General features: G+C 33.3%; 3 protein-coding genes across 6 annotated transcripts in view; 1 reads left to right on the top strand and 2 right to left on the bottom strand.

Annotated features, from left to right (window-relative positions):
* Positions 1-2,268, bottom strand: part of LOC106664583 (fatty acyl-CoA reductase wat-like) — a 44,637-nt gene extending 42,369 nt beyond the window's left edge. Inside the window, exon 1 of the mRNA XM_024224689.1 lies at positions 2,174-2,268. The gene's annotated coding sequence lies outside the window, so the exon portion shown is untranslated. The remainder of the gene's footprint in view (positions 1-2,173) is intronic.
* Positions 1,861-22,419, top strand: LOC106669608. Of its 2 annotated transcripts, none has more exons than XM_024224691.1 (4): positions 1,861-2,012; positions 21,757-22,004; positions 22,060-22,199; positions 22,256-22,419. In XM_024224691.1, the coding sequence occupies exons 1-4, from the start codon at positions 1,886-1,888 to the stop codon at positions 22,401-22,403; spliced, it is 663 nt and encodes a 220-aa protein (XP_024080459.1). In that variant the 5' UTR covers positions 1,861-1,885; the 3' UTR covers positions 22,404-22,419. The 2 variants fall into 2 exon arrangements, with proteins under 2 accessions (XP_024080459.1, XP_024080460.1); XM_024224692.1 differs by lacking the exon at positions 1,861-2,012 and adding an exon at positions 18,379-18,419.
* On the bottom strand, positions 9,138-23,596 carry LOC106669625. 3 transcript variants are annotated; one of them, XM_024224693.1, is made up of 3 exons: positions 23,422-23,596; positions 9,261-9,459; positions 9,138-9,185 (listed from the first exon to the last, which is right to left on the bottom strand). In XM_024224693.1, the coding sequence occupies exons 1-3, from the start codon at positions 23,561-23,563 to the stop codon at positions 9,176-9,178; spliced, it is 351 nt and encodes a 116-aa protein (XP_024080461.1). In that variant the 5' UTR covers positions 23,564-23,596; the 3' UTR covers positions 9,138-9,175. The 3 variants fall into 3 exon arrangements, with proteins under 3 accessions (XP_024080461.1, XP_014254693.1, XP_014254694.1); XM_014399207.2 differs by lacking the exon at positions 23,422-23,596 and having other exon boundaries at positions 9,261-9,777; XM_014399208.1 differs by lacking the exons at positions 9,138-9,185; positions 9,261-9,459 and adding an exon at positions 23,022-23,060 and having other exon boundaries at positions 23,136-23,596.
* Positions 23,597-23,819: the final 223 nt, after the last annotated feature.

The following is a 23,819-nucleotide window of genomic DNA, read 5'->3' as shown; positions in this document are numbered from 1 at the left end:
GCTTAAATTAATAAATAAACTTCATCTCAACATCAATATGTACTTGATTTGGTTACATTGACTATATTACATTTTACAATTGCAAATTTTTTTTTTATATGCATAGCAAGAAATAAACTAATTAATAGGCCAAGAAGTTTAATTGAACACCTAATTATATTCAATAAAACAACCGGAAAACGAGTAGCTGGAGATTAATATTGAATATTTTTTCTCATTTTTACATGATGAAATGGGATAATTTTGAAATTAAGATGGAAACAGAACAACGCGAATTCATATCACAAAAATTTGACGATCGATTGTTAACATAAAAGAAAGTCCGTTTATCATGAAAAATCAAAAATTTAAAATTACTGACAAACTTTAAACTAACATTAATAACATTTTGGAAATCAAATTTTACACAAAAATCATGTTTTAAACTTCACAATTATTCTTTTTATATGACGAAAAATTAGTAACCACAGATTGCTTTCTGATTTATTACATTTTACATTGTAAATTTTTACTTTTTTTTAATGCATAGCAAGAAATAAACAAATTAATTGGTTGAATAAGTTTAATTAAGCACCTAATTATATTCAATAAAACAACCACGGAAAACGAGTAGCTGGAGATTAATATTGAATAATTTTTTAATATTTTTAAATTTTGAAATTAAGATGAAAACAGAACGACGCGAATTCATATCACAAACATTGGACGATCGATTGTTAACATAAAAGAAACTCCGTTTATCATGGAAAGTCAGAATTAAAGTTGAACATAAAAACAATAATAAAATATTTTGTTTTATTTTGTATAAACGAAATTTAAAGGATTTATAATCGTGGATTCTTAAGAAGATTTTCGTTCGTTCTATCAGCGTTTTACTCTTTTCGGATTCTTCTAAGGAACTAGGATTATTCTAGCCGGGTAGCTCATAAAATTTACAACGAGGAAATTGCCTCTCGTTTAAAATTCAAACTGAGTTTTCCAGAGGCTTGGCTCTTTATTCAGAGATGAGCTTTGTTTGTATAACAGGAGCTTGGGGCCATTTACTGAATCCCAAACGAATCCCTAAATTCAACCAATGCGACCAATTTCGTCTTATTGAGTTAAATCCATCAAGAGGACTTATGATAACTCGACCATTGCACAGCTGAGTTATTCAAAAAAGAGCCGAGAGATGATGGAAATAGAATATCCGGACAAACACCGAAATCGGGCAGCATAAAAGACACACGGTCTATTTTTTATGGTAATCTTAGTACATTAACTGTTACAATGCTATAAAATTGAAAAGATGATCCTGATTCGCAGAATGGGAACTTAAGACCCTGATTTTATTTTCGTTCTTCAAAATCTTTTGTTTCATGGCTGTCCTAAGCTATAAAATAATCAAAATATCGCCGTGGGCGACTGGGATATGAGCGATCTAGCTTGATGTTATGTAACCAGAAGCACTTTCTCCTATCCGGTATTTTAAAAATGCGATCCAAGGCCCACGGGCTGAGTTCACTTGAGATCATCCTTTGTGTCTTCGGAGGATAAAGGACGAACCTTTGCCTATAACTTTCAAACGAAAAGAAGCCCCGGATAAATCAACTGTGTTAATTTTACAAAATATTAAAATTATATTTGAAATAAACAGTAATAATTTATTATATAGTAAATTAAGATAAAACATTGCATAGAATAAAAAAAATTCTATCATGAAACAAGAGTTCGCCAACGCGAAGAACTTTGATTATTTATAACAATTTTGATAAATACTGGACGATGATTTTCAAAAGGTCGAATACTTACAGCTTGTAAAGCCTACTATATAATAATAATAAGCTTATAATAAACTTTTTTAAACAGATAGTCATACGAGTCGAGGATTAAATTCTTGACGTCAATGGCCGAAAGAATCACTGTCCTGAGCATTTTAGGGCCGGTTTTTCCCTCCGGGTCGGCCCGGTGGAAAAGGTTTATGCGGTTGGATGAACGTCCTGGGAAAAACCCAGCATCATACATCGGCCCAGGTGAGCGGTGAGACCGTAATCAAACTTGTTTACCAACAATCGGCGTTCCCGAAGTCCAGGAACTTGCCCTTGCTTTCGCGAATATAACTACTCAAAGTCCCTACTTTGTTTCTAAGTAAACAAAACCGCACAAACTCATAGCTTATTATTAGAATTTTTACCTGGAATAGTAAACAGGAAATTCCGCGATGACTTCAAGATTTAATCGAAGTTGAATAAAAAATTGAAATATGTTTCTTTCCCGTCCAAAAGTATATAAACAACTATACACCTAGGACAACTTGATTGCATACAACAAATCATAAATATCTCAGCGTTCGGTTTACATGTAGGATTTGGAAGAATATCACATTAATCCTTTCTCGATAATAAAAGATAAAACTGATATTACACAGCTCATCTACCATAACAGTAATGAACGAACAAGTTGCATCGAATGGCCATGAGTTTGTCAACTTTGGCATAATTAATAGCAAATTCCGCAAAAATTAAAAAATCGTCATATGGACAAAATAAACGCACCACCCCCAAACGAAACCCACCACAAATTCAATATGCTATAGGTGCATATAAAACACCTCATACCTGAAAAATATAAGCCATAATTTGTTGACATTTTGAACATTAGTAGTTATTAAATCCATTGCAGTTGTCCGATTGACCAATTAACATTTTACAATTAATTAATATTTATGGAAGGTATTGGTTGAGATAAAAAAGTCAGTGACACGTGCGGGATTCGAACCCACGACCTTTGGCTAGATACGCCGCTGCTTATATACTATATTTAAGTATATTTACGTTTTTCGAACATTAAGAACAAAACAAACAGCTTGGTCATTCCACCCCGAACGCATGCGAAATCTAAGAACGACATTCAATATTCATTCACACAAATAAATACATTCATACCTATATACATTGCTTTCAATCTATTTGGAGATGGTGTACTCAATATACTACTATCAACCTGAATTCAATAACTAATTCAAACTAATTTAATTGGGTCGATGGGGGTACTTTTTTAAATATTCTCCCTTCAACCCAAGTCTCGTGCACAGCTCGAGTGGCCATAGGGATACGATTTCACCATCAGCCCCTCCCCAATTCACTCTAATAAATACACTCACTCATACAAAACTCAGAAACGCAAATATTTTGACGACGATGTTTTCTTATATTTCGACCTCAACAGTTTAACTTATTTAATTTAAGGTTTTAAGTTGAGATAAAAAAGTCAGTGTCACGAGCGGGATTCGAACCCTCGACCTTTGGCTAGATACGCCGCTGCTTGTATACTATATTTACGTATATTTACGTTTTTCGAACATTAAGAACAAAAGAAACAGCTTGGTCATTCCACCCCGAACGCATGCGAAATCTAACAACCCACATTCAATACGCGTTCACACAAATAAATACATTCACACCTATATACATTGCTTTCAATCTATTTGGAGATGGTGTACTCAATTAAACCACCATCAACCTGAATTCAATAACTAATTCAAACTAATTTAATTGGGTCGATGGGGGTACTTTTTTAAATATTCCCCCTTCAACCCAAGTCTCGTGCACAGCTCGAGTGGCCATAGGGATACGATTTCACCATCAGCCCCTCCCCCATTCACTCTAATAAATACATTCAGAAACACAAATATTTTGACGACGATGTTTTCTTATATTTCGACCTCAACAGTTTAACTTATTTAATTTAAGGTTTTAAGTTGAAATAAAAAAGTCAGTGTCACGAGCGGGATTCGAACCCACGACCTTCGGCTTGATATGCCGCTGCTCTACCACTTGAGCTATCGTGACCTCGATCCACTCGGACACTAACTTCCCATCTCAACCCCACCATTGAATTTTCCCTCCTGTTTGCCATTTTTGAAATGTCGTGTAATCTATTTGATTCTCGGCGACAAATGAAATGGCCACGGAGAGCTTTCGTGACGCTTCAGTTTAATTATTAAATCCATTACAGTTCGTGATCCGATTGACCAATTAACATTTTTCAATTAATTAATCATTATGAAAGGTATTGGGCGAGACAAAAAATGAGTTTGACGAGCGGGATTCGAACCCACGACCTTCGGCTTAATATGCCGCTGCTCTACCACTTGAGCTATCGTGACCTCGATCCACTCGGACACTAACTTCCCATCTCAACCCCACCATTGAATTTTCCCTCCTGTTTGCCATTTTTGAAATGTCGTGTAATCTATTTGATTCTCGGCGACAAATGAAATGGCCACGGAGAGCTTTCGTGACGCTTCAGTTTAATTATTAAATCCATTACAGTTCGTGATCCGATTGACCAATTAACATTTTTCAATTAATTAATCATTATGAAAGGTATTGGGCGAGACAAAAAATGAGTTTGACGAGCGGGATTCGAACCCACGACCTTCGGCTTAATATGCCGCTGCTCTACCACTTGAGCTATCGTGACCTCGATCCACTCGGACACCAACTTCCCATCTAAACCTCACCGAATTTTCCCTCCTTTTCGCTATTTTTCAAATGTCGTGTAATCTATTTGATTCTCGGCGACAAACGAAATGGCCACAGAGAGCTTTCGTGAAGATATACTTCAGTTTAATTATTAAATCCATTGCAGTTCGTGTTCCGATTGACCAATTGACATTTTTCTATTAATTAATCTTTATGGAATTAATTAATATTTATGCGTTTCCGAGACTTCCTCAAAATGGTCTTGTGATGGAAACCGAGAACTTTTCAATGAAAAGCTGCATACTGCTTGCTGTTGACCAATGGCCTACCTGATTAAAATATGTCTATGCTACAGGTGACCTTTGGAGTGATACTATCGTGATTTATTCTTTAAATCCATCGTAGTTAGGTAATTAAAAAATGATGGGACAAGTCAAACTTTTTCATACCAAAAAAAGATTGTCCAATCGTTCAAACTACAAAACATACTACTATATTAAAAAAAAATATTAGGATTTTATTGTTGATGTATGAATTTATTTCTTGGTTTTTAAAGATGTCTAGATGTCTTGTAATGTCAGACAATTAACTGTCCCTGTTGAACTGAACTCAAGAAATAAACAAACAGGTTAGTAGTTTTCCATTGTTTAAATTGTTTCCCTGTTTATGGGTTTAGAAATTTCCAACAATATTATACAAATTAATATTTATAAGTAGTATATTATATATGCAACAACATTTAAATAACAAACTATTTAAGGAATAAAACAGTCATTTTTTTAAATTATTATTTCTATGCACAGCAATGTTTGATAATTTATCTGCAATTATCTAATTAAATAAATTCAACAAATGAACGAATGAACTGTTCCATTATTTTTTTACATTTCTTCCTTTAAAAAAATGAAATTTCCGAAAAACATCTTAAACTCAAGTTTTTGGTGTATAGCTGTTTTTTTTTCTAAACAAAACCAACACGTCCTATATTTTCTTGCCTCAGAATTATAAAAATCACAATAAAGTACAATTATATATTGTCTTAATTATTGATAATCTATGAATGTATCAACGTCTTACTTTTTTTAAAATATTTGGACATTGTGTCTTATGATTTGAAGTCAATTACCTTTCCATTTTGAACTTTAAGAAAAAAACAAACTACTTAGTATTTACCTGTTATTTGTTTCCTTTAGTTGGGCCTCTTTGAAAAAAAAAATTGGAATTTTACAAATCAGTCAGGTAAAAAATGATTATTTAATCGTTTATTACTTGTAATTTTTTAATTACGTGCCTATTTGATTACAATTCATTTTATTTATAAATATAATATTTTCAAGGTATAATATTTTGTCTTTTAAGAAGTAAATTTTTTGCACTTCTTTCATATTGAAATATACATAAAATTTAAAAAAATAAAGTTACCATATTCTGAAACAATTGTCTGATTACTCTCTTTCTCTCACTTATTCGTTTTCCTATCTCTTTCTCCTCTCTCTTTCTGTCAGTTTCGCTCTCTCTCCTCTCTCTTTGCTTCTCTCTCTCTTTTTCAGATTTATTCTCTCTCTCTCTCTCGCTCTCTCTCTCTCTCTCTCTCTCTCTCTCTCTCTCTCTCTCTCTCTCTCTCTCTCTTTCTTTCTCTCAGTTTAGCTTCTTTTATATTGAAATATACATAGAATTTTAAAAAATTAGTATTACCTATTGTATTTTGTTTTGAATTTATTTTTTTGCAAAAGTACAACCCAAATTCTGTAATAATTGCCTGAATACTCTCTCTCTTTTTCTCTCAATTTCACTTCTTTTATATTGAAATATACATAAAATTTTAAAGAATTAGTATTACCTATTTTATTTTGTTTTGAATTTTATTTTGCAAAAGTACAACCCAAATTCTGAAATAATTGCCTGATTACTCTCTCTCTCTCTCTATCTCTCTCTCTCTCTCTCTCTTTTTCTCTCTCACTCTGTCTCTCTCTCTCTCTCGCCCTATCTCTTTCTCTCTCTCTCTCTCTCTCTCTCTCTCTCACTCTCACATAAAAGAAATACTAATTTCAAAATATGTACAATCATCTCCTGCGCCTATCAAATTATATTTACAAAAATCTTACTTTTTTATTATGTGTTGTTTTGGTTTTCAATTTAAATTTAGTACTTTTTCTTTACCAAATACTCCTTTATAAATACGTTCACGAATGTGGTTACTATATAATTATATATTTTTCACGTTTTTAATTTTTTTTTCTTTGCGTATCTTCTTCAAGATTCTATGTTTATTCATAATTTTGTTTTTAATTATAGTTATTCTAAGTTGAAATTATAGCAGAATTAAGTTAGGTCAAATATATTGTATTATTGTACTATATTTTAAATTTAGTAAAACTGATTAAATTTAGTATTTTACTAAAACATACATATTATGTTCCATAATCATTTTGTTTGTCACCGAACTCGACAATTGACGTAAGAAAAGTAAATATGACCTAAACCTGCAGGTATTATAAATAAAGCGTGCCAAATAATCATTATCGAAATATATTCTTCTTGAATGATTTTAATTATTTTCAATTAATTATTCTTGATTGTGATGAAAAAGGTAGTGCACGAGCGGGATCCGAACACACGACCTTCGGCTCAATACGCCGCTGCTCTGAGCAGAGTAGGTTCGAATCCCGCAGTGACAGTAACTTTTTTATCTCAATCAAGACCTTAGATAATAAGAGTATTTATTGAAATAATTACTATGGTAAATTATGACCGCTAAACATATATGGATTAATTTTTAATAAAGTAAAATGACTTCCACTAATCGTTTGATGAAGGCATGTTATAAAAATTGGAATATATATTAAAGATATTCTTATGGTATATTCAACCAAAGACTAACTCAAAATTTCTGCCATTTTCTTGTGAGTCATCTTAAAAATGTATATATTTTCCCTCGTCTTCTGTTCAAAACAGCCCTGGGCCAACTATTTGCCGGTTGTCTTGTTTTTTCGTTACAAAACAATAATTGAACATTGTCGGCTATTAACATTCGGCTCCCCCAAGGTTAAAGTTGGGTGAGAAACGAAAATACAATTTCGATAATCGTGTGCACTTAGTGGTGCTGATGAGATGCAAATAGTACTCGTTTTCTATTGTATTTATGTCTCTCTCCTCGGAAACGATCAAAGAATAAAGTTTTAACATTGAAATCATCTTTCTTTTTATATTCATTTACAAACTAGATTAAATGTTCCACTTAGATCACTTTTTTCCAATGTTAAATAATTTATGAGTAAATCGAGAAAATTCAAGACACATAAATAATGTGTAGCTTCCTTTGACGCAAATGGAACTCACATTATCTTCATTATTTCAGTATGTACAACAAAGACGCGTTTAAACTGCACAATCCTGATGATTAAAATTCAAAGGAAGCATTATGCGATTACTCAATCGCCCACCATCATCAGTATTCGCACTGTTATTAAATGCCATAAGTGCGTCTTATGAGTTGTAATCCCAATAAAAATGGCTCATTATGACGATTGACAAATCGTTAAAAAAATGGGAATATATTAAATATATGTACACTTTAAAAAAAAATTGAAAACAGATTCCAATTTGCTGCAATGTGTGGGTTCAGGTTTGAAACGTAATTAATGCCCACGCCAAGCAAGGGAACAAAAACAAAAACAACCTCACATAAGTAACAGTCGAATGTTTTATGATTGATATGAGCACGTGTAATAATGGGGTTTAATTGGCTGCAAAAATTATTACCGTAAATTAGTTTTTCTTCATTTAGGAATGAGAGAGAGAGAAAAAAAAATAAAAGATCTACTAGTTAATAAATCGAATGAAAAATAAACATTTATGTAGGAAATTTATGTACCTAGCATAAATAAAGAAAGTCTGTTTTAAAGCCGCTTTTTATTTAAATTTAGAAAATGTAAAATAAAATTCATTATATTTAGTGGTCTGATTGACCTGATTACTTCTTTCAATTAATTAATCTTTTTGTGTAAGGTTTTGGTTGAAAGGAAAAAGTTAGTGTCACGAGCAGGATTCGAACCCACGACCTTTCGGCTCAATACGCCGCTGCTCAAACCACTGGTCCGAGTGGATCGAAGTCACAAGTAGGAAATGTATGTACCTAGCATAAAGAAATTCAGTTTTAAAGCCGTTTTTATTTAAATTTAGAAAATGTAAAATAAAATTCATTATATTTAGTTATCTGATTAACCAAATTACTTTTTTTTTATTAATTAATCTTTTTATGTAAGGTTTTGGTTGGAATAAAAAGTCAGTGTCACGAGCGGGATTCGAACCCACGACCCTCGCCTAAATACGTCGCTGCTCTACACTTGAGGTATCGTGACTTCGATCCACTCGGACCAGTGAACCATCCCGCTCGTGACACTAAATTTTCTTCAACCAATAATAATAATAATAGAGATTAATTAATTGAAATTTGTTCTTTATATTTAATACCGCAATCATTACAATTCAATTCGTAAACCCTGCTTTACGACCAGTTGTCAACTTTGTTTTTAGATTTTGTGATGTTTCTAAGTGACTTGTTACAAAAATTGTTGGTAGTAATATTTAATAAACAAAAAAATAAGAAAACCAATGGATGAAAAAAATTGTTTTAATTTCTATAATTTATTCAAAAATATAAAACAAAAATTTGATTTAAGCCAAAAGTTACTCCAGTCAATGCTTGCTCACAAATAGCTGAAACCAAAAAAATATTATTAAAATAAATAAATAAAAGTATATAAAAAAAGAAACAGTGTAAAAGGTGCTTACGGGTTTATTCCTGCCTTGACTGCTGAAGCATACCATTTGGTCCGCTCCACGACATCTCCATAGTCTTCCAGTGCTTTATGCACTGCAGGCAAACCACCATTCTTGTATATAAAAGGGCCAGCAGCATAAAAAACATTTTCTAATTGTTTATTGCCAAGAATCGCCTGTATTTCCCTGTTCGGCACTTCCATGAAGTCTCCTATAAGTTGGCAATTAACTCCTCTGCAGTTAGTTTTGATTTTGTCCAACTTGATCTTTTTCAGTTCTTCCAATGAAAATTTATTACCTTGCTCATCATAAATCACACCTTCTTCTATCTCCTCTTCACCATCCCTCCAATATTTCCTTCTGATAAACCAACTCGCCGCGCCAACTAATGCTGCAGCTGCAGCGACGATTATACCAGTTTTACCACTTATTGAAAACATTATTTGACAATATCAAAAATATTTCAAATAACACTGACAATCATCACCATAGAAACGACAAGTAAAAATACGAAATAAAATAAATTCTATTTTTTTTTACACCCACGATTTTTATTTTATTTAATGCCTCTTTTTTTTTCTTCTTTTTTTCCAAGCCCATTTGTAAGTATGTCGGGTTATTCAAACCCGGGACCTTTACCTTACAGTGATGAGCGCGTATTTTAAAATTGAAAAAAACATTACGTTCCAATTTGAAACGGTGTTGTCGGTGCATTTCAAAACCCGATTTTCACAGTAGTAACGGATTCTCCGGTTGTTTTCCATTTGCAAGACGGCTTCGGATCATTTGCTTATTTTTGCAACGCCCTTTTCCCTTTTACGTAACTAAAAAGGACATCGACAGTCTTTAAAACGTGTACTAATATGCATGCTATTCGCTGAGGGCAGCTAAATAAAAAAAAATCTGTATAATTCGTTAAGAATGTACTGCATTTGTATTTATAATAGTGTTTTTAATTTGTAATTTAACTTTTAAAATGTTTGTTTGTCTCATTGCTTGAATTAAAGTCAAAAAACAGGTTTTAAAACTTCAATATTCTCGTCGGCACTTTTGTTATTCTATTAGAATTTCTTGAGCGTTAATAAGTAAGCATTTCTTGCTTTTCAAGCTTCTACAAGTGATTTTTTATTTATCACTGTTTTAAAGAATATTTTTACTCTGAAATGATAGCGCAATCAGATTTTAAATTGGTTAAAGAAGACCAAAATTATGGCACGGTATTTGAACTACAACAGAATGGCATTGATACTTCATTCGGGTTTTTTCCCCTGTGTTTTCCACGTACCAAAATTCCAAAAATTAGTCCTCAGGATGTAAGGGATAAATCCAAAAAGGTGTCCTTTTTTAGATGGCCCGGTTGAATTTCTCTTGAAGAGGTTACGTTTTCGAAAAACCAAAAATACGAATTTAATTTTTATTAGTCCTGTTACAAATGTTTACCCCTATTTGAAAATATTTGTTGTCAGGTTACTTCAGAGCGAGTACAACTTTGAAATTTTAAATGAGAACAGGTGCCCCTTATGCAGAGAAAGGTTGCTCGATGTGGCCCACATAATAGAGCCTTGGCTCCATACAGAGAGCGTGTAGGCATGCCGCCTGATTTAAGAAAGGTTCTCGGACCCAGTAGCGAGTTTCAGGTTCCCTGGGGAATTGGGAACCTTTTATTGTATATGGTCGTCAAAATACCCACAAACGGTTTTTATCCACAACATTTCGGATTTATTTTAATCCTTCCTCAGGTGAGTTAACGTAATGGTTAAAACAGTGGTCTTTAGTCATTAATATTTTATAACAGTTTATTTTAAAAAAGAGCCAGTGTGGTACTTATTCAGACTACGAACAAACGTTTTAATATTTTGAACCTCAGGTTAAGGATTAAAATAAATCCGGAACGTTGTGGATAAAAAGTGGTTGTGGTTTTTTTGAGATGACCTATTATCCTACCTTCAAGAAGGAAAAATCATAAGTTAAACTCACTATTTTTCGTGGTCCGCTTGACCAATTAATAACATTCAATTAATTAAGGTTTTAAGTTGAGATAAAAAAATCAATGTCATGAGCGGGAATTAAATAGATTACACGACATTTGAAAAATGGCAAAAAGGAGGGAAAATTCAAAAGGTGGGGTTGAGATGGAAGTTAGTGCCCGAGGTGATCGAAGTCACGATAGCTCAAGTGGTAGAGCAGCGGCGTATCTAGCCGAAGATCGTGGGTTCGAATCCCGCTCGTGCCATTGACTTTTTTATCTCAACTAAAAACCTTCATTAATTGTAATATATTAATTGGTCAAGCGGACCACAAAATTAGTGAATTTAATAGTTTTTCCAACTGCGCACTATTATCTCTTGTAATGGTTTTCCTAGGAGATTTTCGATTTTTTGATAAAGTAAAGAATTGTTCTCAGGGCTCACCATAGCTTTTTCCAAGCAGGGCAATTGCACAGGATATGTTCTGTTGTCTCTATCTCTTCTGGACATAATTGATGTTAATTCTCCCATTTTTTGAAAGTAGTATTTTACTGGAGCATATAAGCATAAATATTCTATAAGCCACAAAACCTCTCTTTATTTACCAAAAAATTTTTGTTGTTTTACCAAACCGCATCTCACGATTTCCGAATAATCAAACAAATAAAATTATTAACATGTTTACTTCTGAATTTTTAATGGTTGCAATCAGCAGTATTAATTATATAGAGGTCAGGAAAGACAATGCAGTAATTAGTGTAATTTTAGCTCATCGTGTTTTATTACCCTTTTATCACATCTAGGAAATTATTTCAAATATGAATTTCAAGACCTGCCAATCAAGACGGACACAGAACATTGGGTCGCTGATCCATTCACCTTGCCAAAACCGGAGGAAGTTCCATTTTGGAAACACTTTTGGAAATTAATATTTTCGCACATTTTTGACGAGGTGACTTTTTCGACCTCGAGATTTCAGTCGAGGACGGAGATCGATCGTTCCGCCCGACGATCATGATTCAATCCGTGTTTCATTGTTGACAAATGAAAAATTGTTCTGACCCTTCATCAAATTGTAAGGGAAAGTGAAGATGGACCATCAATCAATATTTTATGTAATAACTTATATAATTTGTTACAAAGTAAGAAAAGAACATTATAAATACTATAATAAAAGAAAATTTCAAAAGAAAAAGAAATTCAACAATACCATGAAAAACATAGAAAGTATCAACCAAGCAATATAAAATATAGTTATATTTTATTATTTTTCTAAATTAAATATATTAAACCGAAATTATTATCTTTCGCCGTAATTTTTCAAAACAAAAAATAACTGAGTTTGTTACTCCTCGAAAGCAAATTTGTTTATCTTTCTTTTCCTTTTTCGTCTGACAAACCTGTATATATATATATCTTATATTTTGCACTCAATCTCTTACTATTAACCGTGTATGGTTCGTTCTATTTTCTAGTAACCTACTTCACTCTCTACTGATTACAATTTTTATCGTTCTCATTTTATTGCAATAATATTATAATACTCCATTCATATAATATATTTTAGCGATATATGAATATATCTTTATATTATTGTTTTTGTTTGTCACTTTTTCATAGTAGAAACCTCTTTCACGCACTCACACTCTCTCTCACTCTCTCTCTCTCACACACACACAAACACTCTTCTTTCTTTCTCACTTTCTCTTCTCTCTTTTTTCTCTCTCTCTTTTTCTCTTTCTCTCACACTCTCTTTTCTCTATCTCTTTCCTCTCTCTCCCCTCACTCTCTCTCTCTCACACATACACTCCAATTCCTCTGTCTTTCCTCTCACTCTCTCTCTCTTCTCTCTCTTTTTTCTTTTTCTCCCGTCGCTCACACTCTCTTTTCTCTCTCTTTCCTCTCTCTCCCCTCACACTCTCTCTCCGCTTTCTTTTTTCTCTCTCTCCCGTCTGTTAGACTTCCTTTTCTCTCTCTTTCCTCTCTCACTTCTCTCACATACACTCCCATTTCTCTTTCTTTCCTCTCTCTCTCTCTCTTCTTTCTCTTTTTTTCTTTCTCCCTTCTCTCACACTCTATTTTCTCTCTCTTTCCTCTCTCTCCCCTCACTCTCTCTCTCCGCTTTCTTTTTTCTCTCTTTCTTCTCTCTCCCCCTCTCTCTCTCTCACACACACTCCCTTTTCTCTTTCTCCCGTCTCTTAGACGTTCTTTTCTCTCTCTTTCCTCTCTTCTCTCTCTTTTTTCTCTCTTTCTCTCTCAATCTTCTCTATCTCCTCTCTCTCAATCTTTATCCCTCTCTCTCTCTCTCTCTCTCTCTCTCTCTCTCTCTCTCTCTCTCTCTCTCTCTCTCTCTATCTATCTATCTATCTATCTCTTTTTTCTCTCTCTCCCGTCTCTCACACTCTCTTTTCTATCTCTTTCCTCTCCCTTTCTCTCTCTCTATCTCTCTCCATCTCTATCTATCTATCTATCTCTCTCTATCTCTCTCTCCCGAAGTAAGAGCTAATAATGAAAAAATCCCTTATGCCAAAAATGTTAATGTATTAGGTCTTCTTGTACAAGATAATTTATCATGGGATTGGCAAGTAAAGAAGATTTGTAATATTATCTATTCTAAAATGTATAGGCTAAAAAATTATTTAACTATTACTCTAAAAAAATTTAAAAAATGTATTGTAAAAGTATTTATTTTTCCTTACTTAAACTATGGCTTACAAGTAATGTCGAACCTGAATTATAAAAACATTAAAGATCTCCAAGTCACACAAAATATGTGTTTAAGATACATACTTAATATAAAATTTGATGATCGTGTGTACGAAAATGATAAGAAATTATCTGTATTAACAGTTAAAGAGATGCAAAAATTCAAAATATTAAGCATGTTATCTAGTATTTTGAGATTAAAGGTACCTGAAAGTTTTTGTAATAAATATATATTTTTCAGAAATGAAAGCAGGCACTCTGATTCAAAAATAGTTATTCATTTATGTAAAACAAACATGTATCATAACTCATTCTATCTGAAATCCATAAGATTGTATAATCAATTAAACGAAAATATATTTTTTCAAGCAACAGTAAATTTAGAAATAAATATAGACTAAGACTATTAGACAAATACTAATGTGAGTACCTTTTTCTAAAAATACAAATAGTTGTTCATTGATAATTTAGTTTATTAATTTAAGAAGTCCAATCGTTTGAGATAATCCATTAGGTCCATTGTGATGTATTGTTGTAAGATAAAATGTGTATATGTGAATTTGTGAAAGAATTGTATTATATAGCTATAGAAAGTATATTTGAAAAAAGAAATAAAAATAACTCGTCTCAACTTAGTGTCTGTACGTGCTAAATAATAAGTTGTACTAAACATGTGTAAATCTCCTTAAATGTAAGAGTGGTTTATGTAAACCAAATTTTGCCAGAATAAATAAATCATTAATCTCTCGCTCTCTCTCTCTCTCTCTCTCTCTCTCTCTCTCTCTCTCTCTCTCTCTCTCTCTCTTTCTTCCCCCTCTCACTCTCTTATCTCGCTCACTCACTGTTACTGGTGACGGTGATAATTATACCGTTGAAGAATCCTTTTCTAGCCAAGGTGACACCTTTTTGAAACTGGGATTGGCCAACCAACAACCAAAGGATCAATGCCAAGATTGCGCAGTGTAGCTATTTGATTGTACACTTAAGGGCTATTTATCTACTTGTACTTTGTAGAGGCTTCAAGACGCTTTCTATTTCGGGACACTTCTCTTTTTAGTTTTCGTTTCCTTTTTCAAAGTGTGAAAATTTAATAGAAGACACCCTACTTCAACTCGGCTATAGGCGAGAATCGAATTTTTGATTTTTAATTATACATTACAATTAAATTATTTGTCCACATCTCTCTCTCTCTCTCTCTCTCTCTCTCTCTCTCTCTCTCTCTCTCTCTCTCGGTACGATTATTCGTATTATATATATATATATATATATATATATATATATATATCCTGATGATGACCTTAAAGTAGGTCGAAAGCTTGGTAGTAACAGCTGAATTCGCTTTTTCTTTCAATACCGTAGCTCGATCCAGTGTTCATGAGTGAAAATGTGGTCGATAGTTCCAACATGAAAATATGGAATTTATTAAATGAACTTATGAAACATTTTTTAAGCTCAAATTTGTAATTTTAATTGTACATGAGATGAAAAAGATATGTGCATGAGGTTTTTAATTGTTCGCTTCTTTGTTGTTTTCATATGATCAAAAAACTATTTCACAACACGAGACTTCATTAGGAATTCAATCAGAGAGCCGACGGGCCTCTTGATACGAGAAATGTCTTCTCCACTTCACATGCCTGCTCCATAGTAATATGTTGAGGACTTTTCCTATCAAGAACGAGACGTAGTGCCCCCCAATGAAGAGGAAGGCGATGTTCAATTCGTTTTCAGAATATTCCAAGAACGGGTAGATCGAGTAATTGAAGTACAGATAGATCGACCAGGTCCAAGCGGAATAGCAGCCGCAGAAGGAATGCACGTACAAGAAGGACGCCAAGCAGGATGGATACTTTTTGCTCGAGAGCACTGCGTCCACGAGCTGGAAAACGGCCGGGTGTAAGCACATCATCTGGTAGAGAGTGTAGTTTTCGAAAGGCTCGTCCATCAGGGCCCAGTACGTCTCCTGGTCGTGGTCCACCTTGACGTAGACGCCGAAGATGAACAAGGCGGACGGGAAGGCGACACAAGCTCCAAGAATGTCCCTGAAGATCTTCACGCCGAGTCTCACTTCGTGTCTCTGTGAGCTTTCGTAGAAGTCGATGACCACTCCCAGTCCGAAGTAGACGACCTGACAAAAGGAGACCCAGGCGGGATAGAACTTCACGGATTCGAACAAGGAGGTGGCGAAGTCATAGTCGAAACTCCAGTACGTGTTATAGCACAACGCGACACCGAAGTAGACGAATCCGGCCAAGTGGAATTTCTCCCGGAGATAGGCGAACAGTCTTGGGTAGTTTCGCGCCGGGCTCACTAGCATGCTCGTGATGTCTCTTTTGAAGCATATTTTTTAAGTATCATTGAAATTTTGAATGATTATAAAATAAATCGTTTGTCCGTGAAACATGTGTACTCATAACCTTTTCAGCTGGTGCTATTATGGCAAAAAACAAACATACACGCCTAAAACTTGTCTTTTGAATACTAATGAAGGGCTTCTGTTTGTAGCGTAAATTTGAAGGTAACTCTCGAAATAAGTAAACAAATCCCAGGAAGTTTTTAGAATCAAATTCCAGTAGATCTTCTTAAGCTGTTTATACAGTCGCTGATAATGTTTAAAAGGACTGGCAAATATTACGACATTAGTTTGTCAGTCCTTCGGCTATACTGGGCTCAGTTCAGACAAAAAGCAGTCAATCCGGCTAGACAAGCTTTTTAATTGAATTACTGCCCAAATCCTTGATATAAGTCTCGTTGTTTTTATAGATTTATATAGACATACCCTTCATCAACTTTTCACTTTACCCGGCCAAACGTGTCGATGATGGAAACACCATTTTTCAAGGTGCTTAATTAGTAGAAGTGAAAATTCTTCTCCTACTATTCAACAAATGACGCATTGTAGAAAAATTCCGCAATGTTTGTTCAAAATTCATCACGATTTGTGCAAAGATTCAAAACAAACAGTTCTGCAAAAATTGGCACAAAATCATCCTAATGGACCGTAAGCAAGGTGTCGCTAAGATAGGTCAAAATTTAAAAAAAAAAATCACGCTTTGTGGACAATCCTTAAAACAAAAATATACTACTCCCTTCCTAGCATCGTTGGAGATATATAGCTAATCAGCGCCTTGCCTCGCCCTTCTTATAGTGATCTCTTTAAAGAGCAATACTTTTTTAAAAGAATGATCGGACTTTTGTAAATACCTAGTAGATTACCCACAATTAAAAAATTAATTAGGCGATAAGCCGCGAAAACATGACCTACCAGTTGTAATGAGGTCTTACCAGGTCAGAGGTGATTTTTCTCAAAAGAAAATCAGCTCGAAAACTACCAGATTGGAAGTAATTGTGTAACTTAGGAAACTTCCCACAGTTGTAAGGTCAGGCTTAAACTAGATATAAATAAATAGCGAGAACAGACGGACCAAGTCGATCATAATTTCTTATTACAATTAATTAAGGTTTTTAGTTGAGATAAAAAAGTCAGTGGCAAGAGCGGGATTCGAACCCACGATCTTCGGCTAGATAGGCGGCTCTACCACTTGAGCTATCGTGACCTCGATCCACTCGGACATCAACTTCCTATCTCAACCCCACCTGATGAGTTTTCCCTCCTTTTTGCCATTTTTCAAATGTCGTGTAATCTATTTGATTCTCGGCGACAAATGAAATGGCCACGGAGAGCATTAGTGAAGTATACTTCATTTTAATTCATTAAATTCAGTAATTTCGTGGTCCGCTTGACCAATTAATATATTACAATTAATTAGGGTTTTTAGTTGAGAAGTGGTAGAGCAGCGGCGTATCTACCCGAAAATCGTGGGTTCGAATCCCGCTCCTGCCATTGACCTTTTTAATCTCAACTAAAAACCTTAATTAATCCACGAAATTAATGAATTGAATAATTTCTTATTTTGTTATTCAGCATCTAGGCAAAGTACGAAAACTTTAAAAGCAAAATATACTTCATTGACCAATTTTTTGTGCAATCTTGACCTAAATTTTGCGCCAGTTTGGTTTCCGTTTAATCGTGAAAGATTTTTCCTCGAGGAATATCAACGGAAAATACGTTAAAAGTGTTTCTCAAAATAAAATTGAGTTTGAGATTTAGTAATGATGAAACTGTGATTTCAACAGATGTTCTGGACTGCGATTTACAGCGGAGGACGAATTGGACTCCATATTGTCGAAGGCGACCTCACCGCAGTCCGTTATGCCCAAGAAATTATCGAGGAATACATCCCTCAAACCACACATCTCATTGGTAGGAATTTCCGATTTCTGGGTGACAATCCCAGACCTCGTAGAGGCAGAGTTGTTCAATGTTTTGAAAACCTGGGAATAATCCCATCTGCCCTTCACCCCATTGTCTCCATACCTCAATCCCATTGAGCCCATGTAGGATGCGTTGGCCTGCAACAACTGAGTGCAGCATCGCAACATCTATGGAGTGGAATTCATTATGAAATGACAACCCTATTAACAGTACGACTAACAGGTGAACAGAGGTTTTAGCTAACAGAGGACATTATACACAGTATTAATTATTTAAACAAATTATTGTGTTTTGGCCAGAGCAACATAGAGGCCCTGCACCTTGACCCTTTGAGTCCTCTCCTAAACCTCTCCCTCCGTCCTTTTTCCCAGATTTCTCTGTCTCCCAGTGCGAATCTATTTGAACCAAAACCTCTTCTCGGCTCTCATATGCCCCTTAAATTTTCCTTTAATAGTTCCCAAATTTCCCATCTTCACGTCCTGTACCATAGGTCGTTGCAACAGGACCAACATCACTACGACCCTTCAGTGACTGATTCTTTTTTTCTTTATACAGTCCACGCCAAATCGTAATTTTTTTTTTAAATCCAGCCAAAATAATTGCGTCCAATAAACAAAATTATGGAATTAAAACCTTTTATTTTGTTATTTTTCAAAATCCCTTAATTAAATTTTCCCTCAGTAAAAAACAATAATTTCTAATAAATTTGATTGTAATTTATAATAAAAATAAAATTAAAATGCTAGAGAAAGTAAGTACTTCAAAATTGGCAATATTCCTATTCATTTTTGATCAGTTTATTTCTATATTTAATTTTATATAATTTTACTGAATATAATTCATCTAAATATGACCAAAATACTCTTATCTTTACATACTTAGTCAACATATTTTTATGTAATTGTTTTCTATGTACAATGTAAAAATTTAAATTGCTCTAATATTATTTATATAATAGTTCAAAATATGTTACATTATTTCCGCAGTTTATTTCCATATAATTTTATATTATTTCTAATTAAAATTTTTACTGAATATAATTCATCTAAATATGCCCAAAATACTCTTTATTTTTACTTAATTAATCAACATATTTTTATGTAATAGTTTTCTATGTACAATGTAAAAATGTAATTGCTCTTATATTATTTATATAATAGTTCAAAATATGTTACATTATTTCCGCAGTTCTATATAATTTTATATAATTTCTAATTAAAAATTTTACTGAATATTATTCATCTAAATATGCCCAAAATACTCTTTATTTTTACTTAATTAATCAACATATTTTTATGTAATTGTTTTCTATGTACAATGTAAAAATGTAATTGCTCTAATATTATTTATATAGTAGTTCAAATATGTTATTTTATCTTACAATGGCAGTTTAAAAATTTAAAATAACTGATAAATGTTATCTTTTTTTAAGTAAATTTTTATGAAACATTCTTTTCAGCTATTTTCTTATTTTACAGGTTGTTTAATAATCAAGTAATTTTTTGCTTTGTTTTCCCATTTTTGCTTTTATATTGTTATATTTTATATATTGTATGTTTCTATGTTTAAACTGTTTTTGTAAATTAAATTTTTTTTTTTTTTTTTGGGGGGGGGGCACCGTTGCGGCCACCCACGCCCCCCTAAAAATGTATTATTATATTACAATGTGTTGCTTCTTTATCCTCAGTGAGTTTGGTGGGATAGTAATTCAAGTGCTTACAGGAAAAGACTTGAGAAAATTCTTAAAAATTCCTTAAAATTTTTGATGATCCTCGGCTCAGATTCTTTAATTGCAATAGTAAAAAAGCTTACCCCGTCCCCGAACTTCTGTTGGTACTCCTATCACTTCTCTCGTCTTTCAAAATGATAAACTTTTAACTTTTTATATTTTATTTGTTTTGTGTTTTTGTAAGAGTTTAACGGTTGCTTCTAGCTTAGAAAATAAGTAGCATTCTTATTAAAATATCGATTTTATCAAATCGATCTGTCAAACAGTGATAATTACTTATTATTCAGATTATTTACATTTTATTTATTGATAACAATAACGATAAAACAAACCCTAGAAATTTCAATAATGAATGGCCATTATAAAATATAAATCATGTGCCTCCCATCACATCACCATCCTTTCTGGGCGATATCGTACAAATTTAACATAGACGGTTCACAAAGGGTTTCATAACTTTGTTTTAATGTAATTTAAAAATAAGACAATTTAAACTAAGCCCCCCAAAGTTCATCAGGTAGAACGGGTAGGTCATTGACTTCCGCCTCGTGGTCTTCACTGGTGATTCAGTCATGTTCTCCACCTTGATCCCGATCACGGTTCTTTTCAGTGTCACGCGAGCTGGTAAGTCATTGACAAAGTTTTGTCCAAAATGCAAAACTGTTGTAATTTGGAACTTGGGCCAAAATCTGGGCTCGAGATTTTTCAATTTTTTATTTCTTTACCATAGTCAAATTTTCTTAAAACCGCTGGATAACGCTTGTAAAACATTTCATTTATGACGGAACAAGACAAGCGAGAGGGGGCGGAACACGTTTAACAAATGCCACTCAAACACCGGAAACAGTCTCAGATTTTTAATTTTAAAACAGTCATAAATTAAAAAATAATAAATTATACTTGGCTATTAAATGTTTTATATGAAATGTTATTTTTTGTTTATTTTTTATCTTAATTATTAATTATTACAGCTTCAAAATCTGGTTTGATTTATACTTCCCTCCAAAACTTATTTTCTCAAAATATACCCTCTGGAATTTTAATTTTTAAAAAAGTTATTAACATATTGATTTTTTTTTTAAACAAAAAATTGCTACTGACATTCAAAATGTAAACATTAATTTACTACTTACTACTAAAGATTGCCATATTTTTGACTCTATGCAAACTCACCTGTGTAACTTATATCATTTCATCTTGAGAAGCGCAGCAATCTTTACAAAAGGTGTTGCGCTAGAAATCCAACTGTAAAAAGCTTCCTACTGATGTAGAGATCTTTAAAAGCCAAATGTGCAACTCTGATCACTTGTAACAGGGCAATTCTGTGAGAACATCGTTCACATTTGACTATTTGTAGCCTTGCCTTACCCTGCTTTTATCCCTGACATTTTGACTTTATACTGAGGTCTTTAAAGTTGATGGTAATTTATCTTTAAAAAGCAACTCTTCTTAATCTATGACAATGATAGGACTTTTGTAATAACCTTGTCGATTTTTCTCAACTGAAAACTTTATATATAAATTAGATAAGCAACAAAAACAGACGGATCAGTCTATCAGGCTATCATTATTTATGATTTTATAATTCAACTCTAATAAGACAATTCTGACTGAACTTAACCCTTTTTTTCACACATTTGGCTAGTCAGTGCATGGCATTGCTGTCACCATGATAGTACTTTGGATGACCCAGTGTCTTGCCTCACCCTATGAAGTAGTACCCCTAGTGTGTGTGACTTTATACTAAACTCTTTACGGTTTAACAGTAATTTCTATGTGAAAATCAGCAGTTTACAATCTTATATATGATTTCTTTTACTTTATTTTTAGAAGAAATATGGGAAAAGGATATGAGCGAAGAGATGGTGATTGGCCCGACGACAGATGGCTACCAGAGGGTTGATTTGAAGTGTGCCGCTGAACACATGGAGGTGACTATCGTGACCGAAGAGGATTTCTCTGGGGTAATTTACACCAGGGGTAGCTATTCGGCCCAAAAGCTTCCCTGTTTCAGAGACCTCAAATCTGGCACCTACTTCAGGATGAACATCCCTTTCGACGACTGCAAGACGAAAAATGTACGACACCTCCCATCGCCTTCCCAACCGAGTTTAATTTTCATATTTTCCTCAGGAAGGCGGATTGTACAAGAATGTACTGATAGTGCAGCACGATGATTATCTCATCATGCCCGGAGACGCTGCCTTCGACCTAGAATGCGATTTCAGAAAACCGAAAGATGTTCCGGTTCATAAATCAGTCACGACTGAAGTGTAAGACCCCTACACTTTTTAACAAGATCAAATGACTTTTTGTCTCTGCTTTTCAGTTTTGATGTGATAGCAAGGATAATGCTGAGTGATGCGGACCCAGGTGGAAAGCCCATACCAGAAGCGATGAGGTTGAAAGCAATCAACATGTCGAATGTGGTCTCATTTCAACCAAAAATTTTACGAAATCAAAAAGACGAGCTTTAGTTTCATGTTTTCTCAAATTAATCCAATCTTTTTGTTGTATATATATAAATATATTATCTAATTTCAACTGTATTTATTTATCACTTACAATATTGCACATTAATTAAACTTTATGCCTTGCTGATGTACTAAGTTTTGTGGTTTTTCTTAATAATTTTTCCTAGCAAAAAAAAAAACAACTTTTATGATGAAAATGAAATAGAAAATGTTCAACAAGAACTAAATTTAACCAACACTTTTATAAAGGATTAACATGAAAATAATACATTTGTTGAACTTAAATTTAAATTTAAATTGTGTTTTGTTTTATTCAGATGGTCCTTAAATTCAGAAAAATTTGTTCGTTTTAAGCAAGTGTTCTTCAGCTCTCGTTTTAATTTCTCTGTCGCTTTGTCCTTTATATTTAATTTTGCAATTATTACAATTCAGTTCGTACAACTGTTGTCAACTTTGTCTTTAGGTTTTGAGAGGATGTTTCTAAGTGACACTATTACTTTTTACCAAAATTGTTGGTACTTGTAATATTCAATAAACAAAAAATAAAAAAACCAATGGATGAAAAAAAATTATTTTAATTTGTATAATTTAATACAAAAATATAAAGCAAAATTTTGATTAAGCCAAAAGATACTGCAGACAATGCTTGTTCACAAATAGCTGAAACGAAAAAAATAATTGTATTAAAAAATGGTAAAGAATATAAAAAAAAGAAACAGTGTAAAAGATGCTTACGGGTTTATTCCTGCCTTGACTGCTGAAGCATACCATTTGGTCCGCTCCACGACATCTCCATAGTCTTCCAGTGCTTTATGCACTGCAGGCAAACCCCCATGTTTGTGTAAAAAAGGGCCAACTGCATAAAATACATCTTCTAATTGTTCATTGCCAAGAATCGCCCTTATTTCATTGATCGGCACATCCATGAATTCTTCTTTAAGTTGGCGATTAACTCCACTGCAGTTATCCGTGATTTTGTCCAACTTGATATTTTTTAGTTCTTCCAATGAAAATTTATTACCTTGCTTATCATAAACCACACCTTCTTCTATCTCCTCTTCATCATCTCTCCAGTATTTCATGCCGATAAACCAACTCGCCGCACCAACTAATGCTGCAGCTGCAGCGACGATTATACCAGTTTTACCACTTAAGGAAAACATTATTTGATAATATCAAAGATATTTCAAATAAACCGAAAATCATCACCATAGAAACGACAAATAAAAATATTAACTATAATCTAAATTAATTTTGAATTGGTTTTCATCTCAATTTTTTTATTTTGATTTCTCTTTCAGGATTATACTGATGACGAAAGCTTCACTGTTGTTTTCAGCTAGATTCACATGCCTAAATATAAATGTTTACTATTCAGTTTAAATTATTAAGTAATGTTATTAATTCATAATATAAAAT

This window comes from Cimex lectularius, unplaced genomic scaffold (assembly GCF_000648675.2).
Source record: "Cimex lectularius strain Harlan isolate CLEC.00 unplaced genomic scaffold, Clec_2.1 scaffold8, whole genome shotgun sequence".
NCBI lineage: Eukaryota > Metazoa > Arthropoda > Insecta > Hemiptera > Cimicidae > Cimex > Cimex lectularius.
Note: the sequence above shows the minus strand (reverse complement) of the source record. Positions and strands in the feature narration are given on the sequence as shown.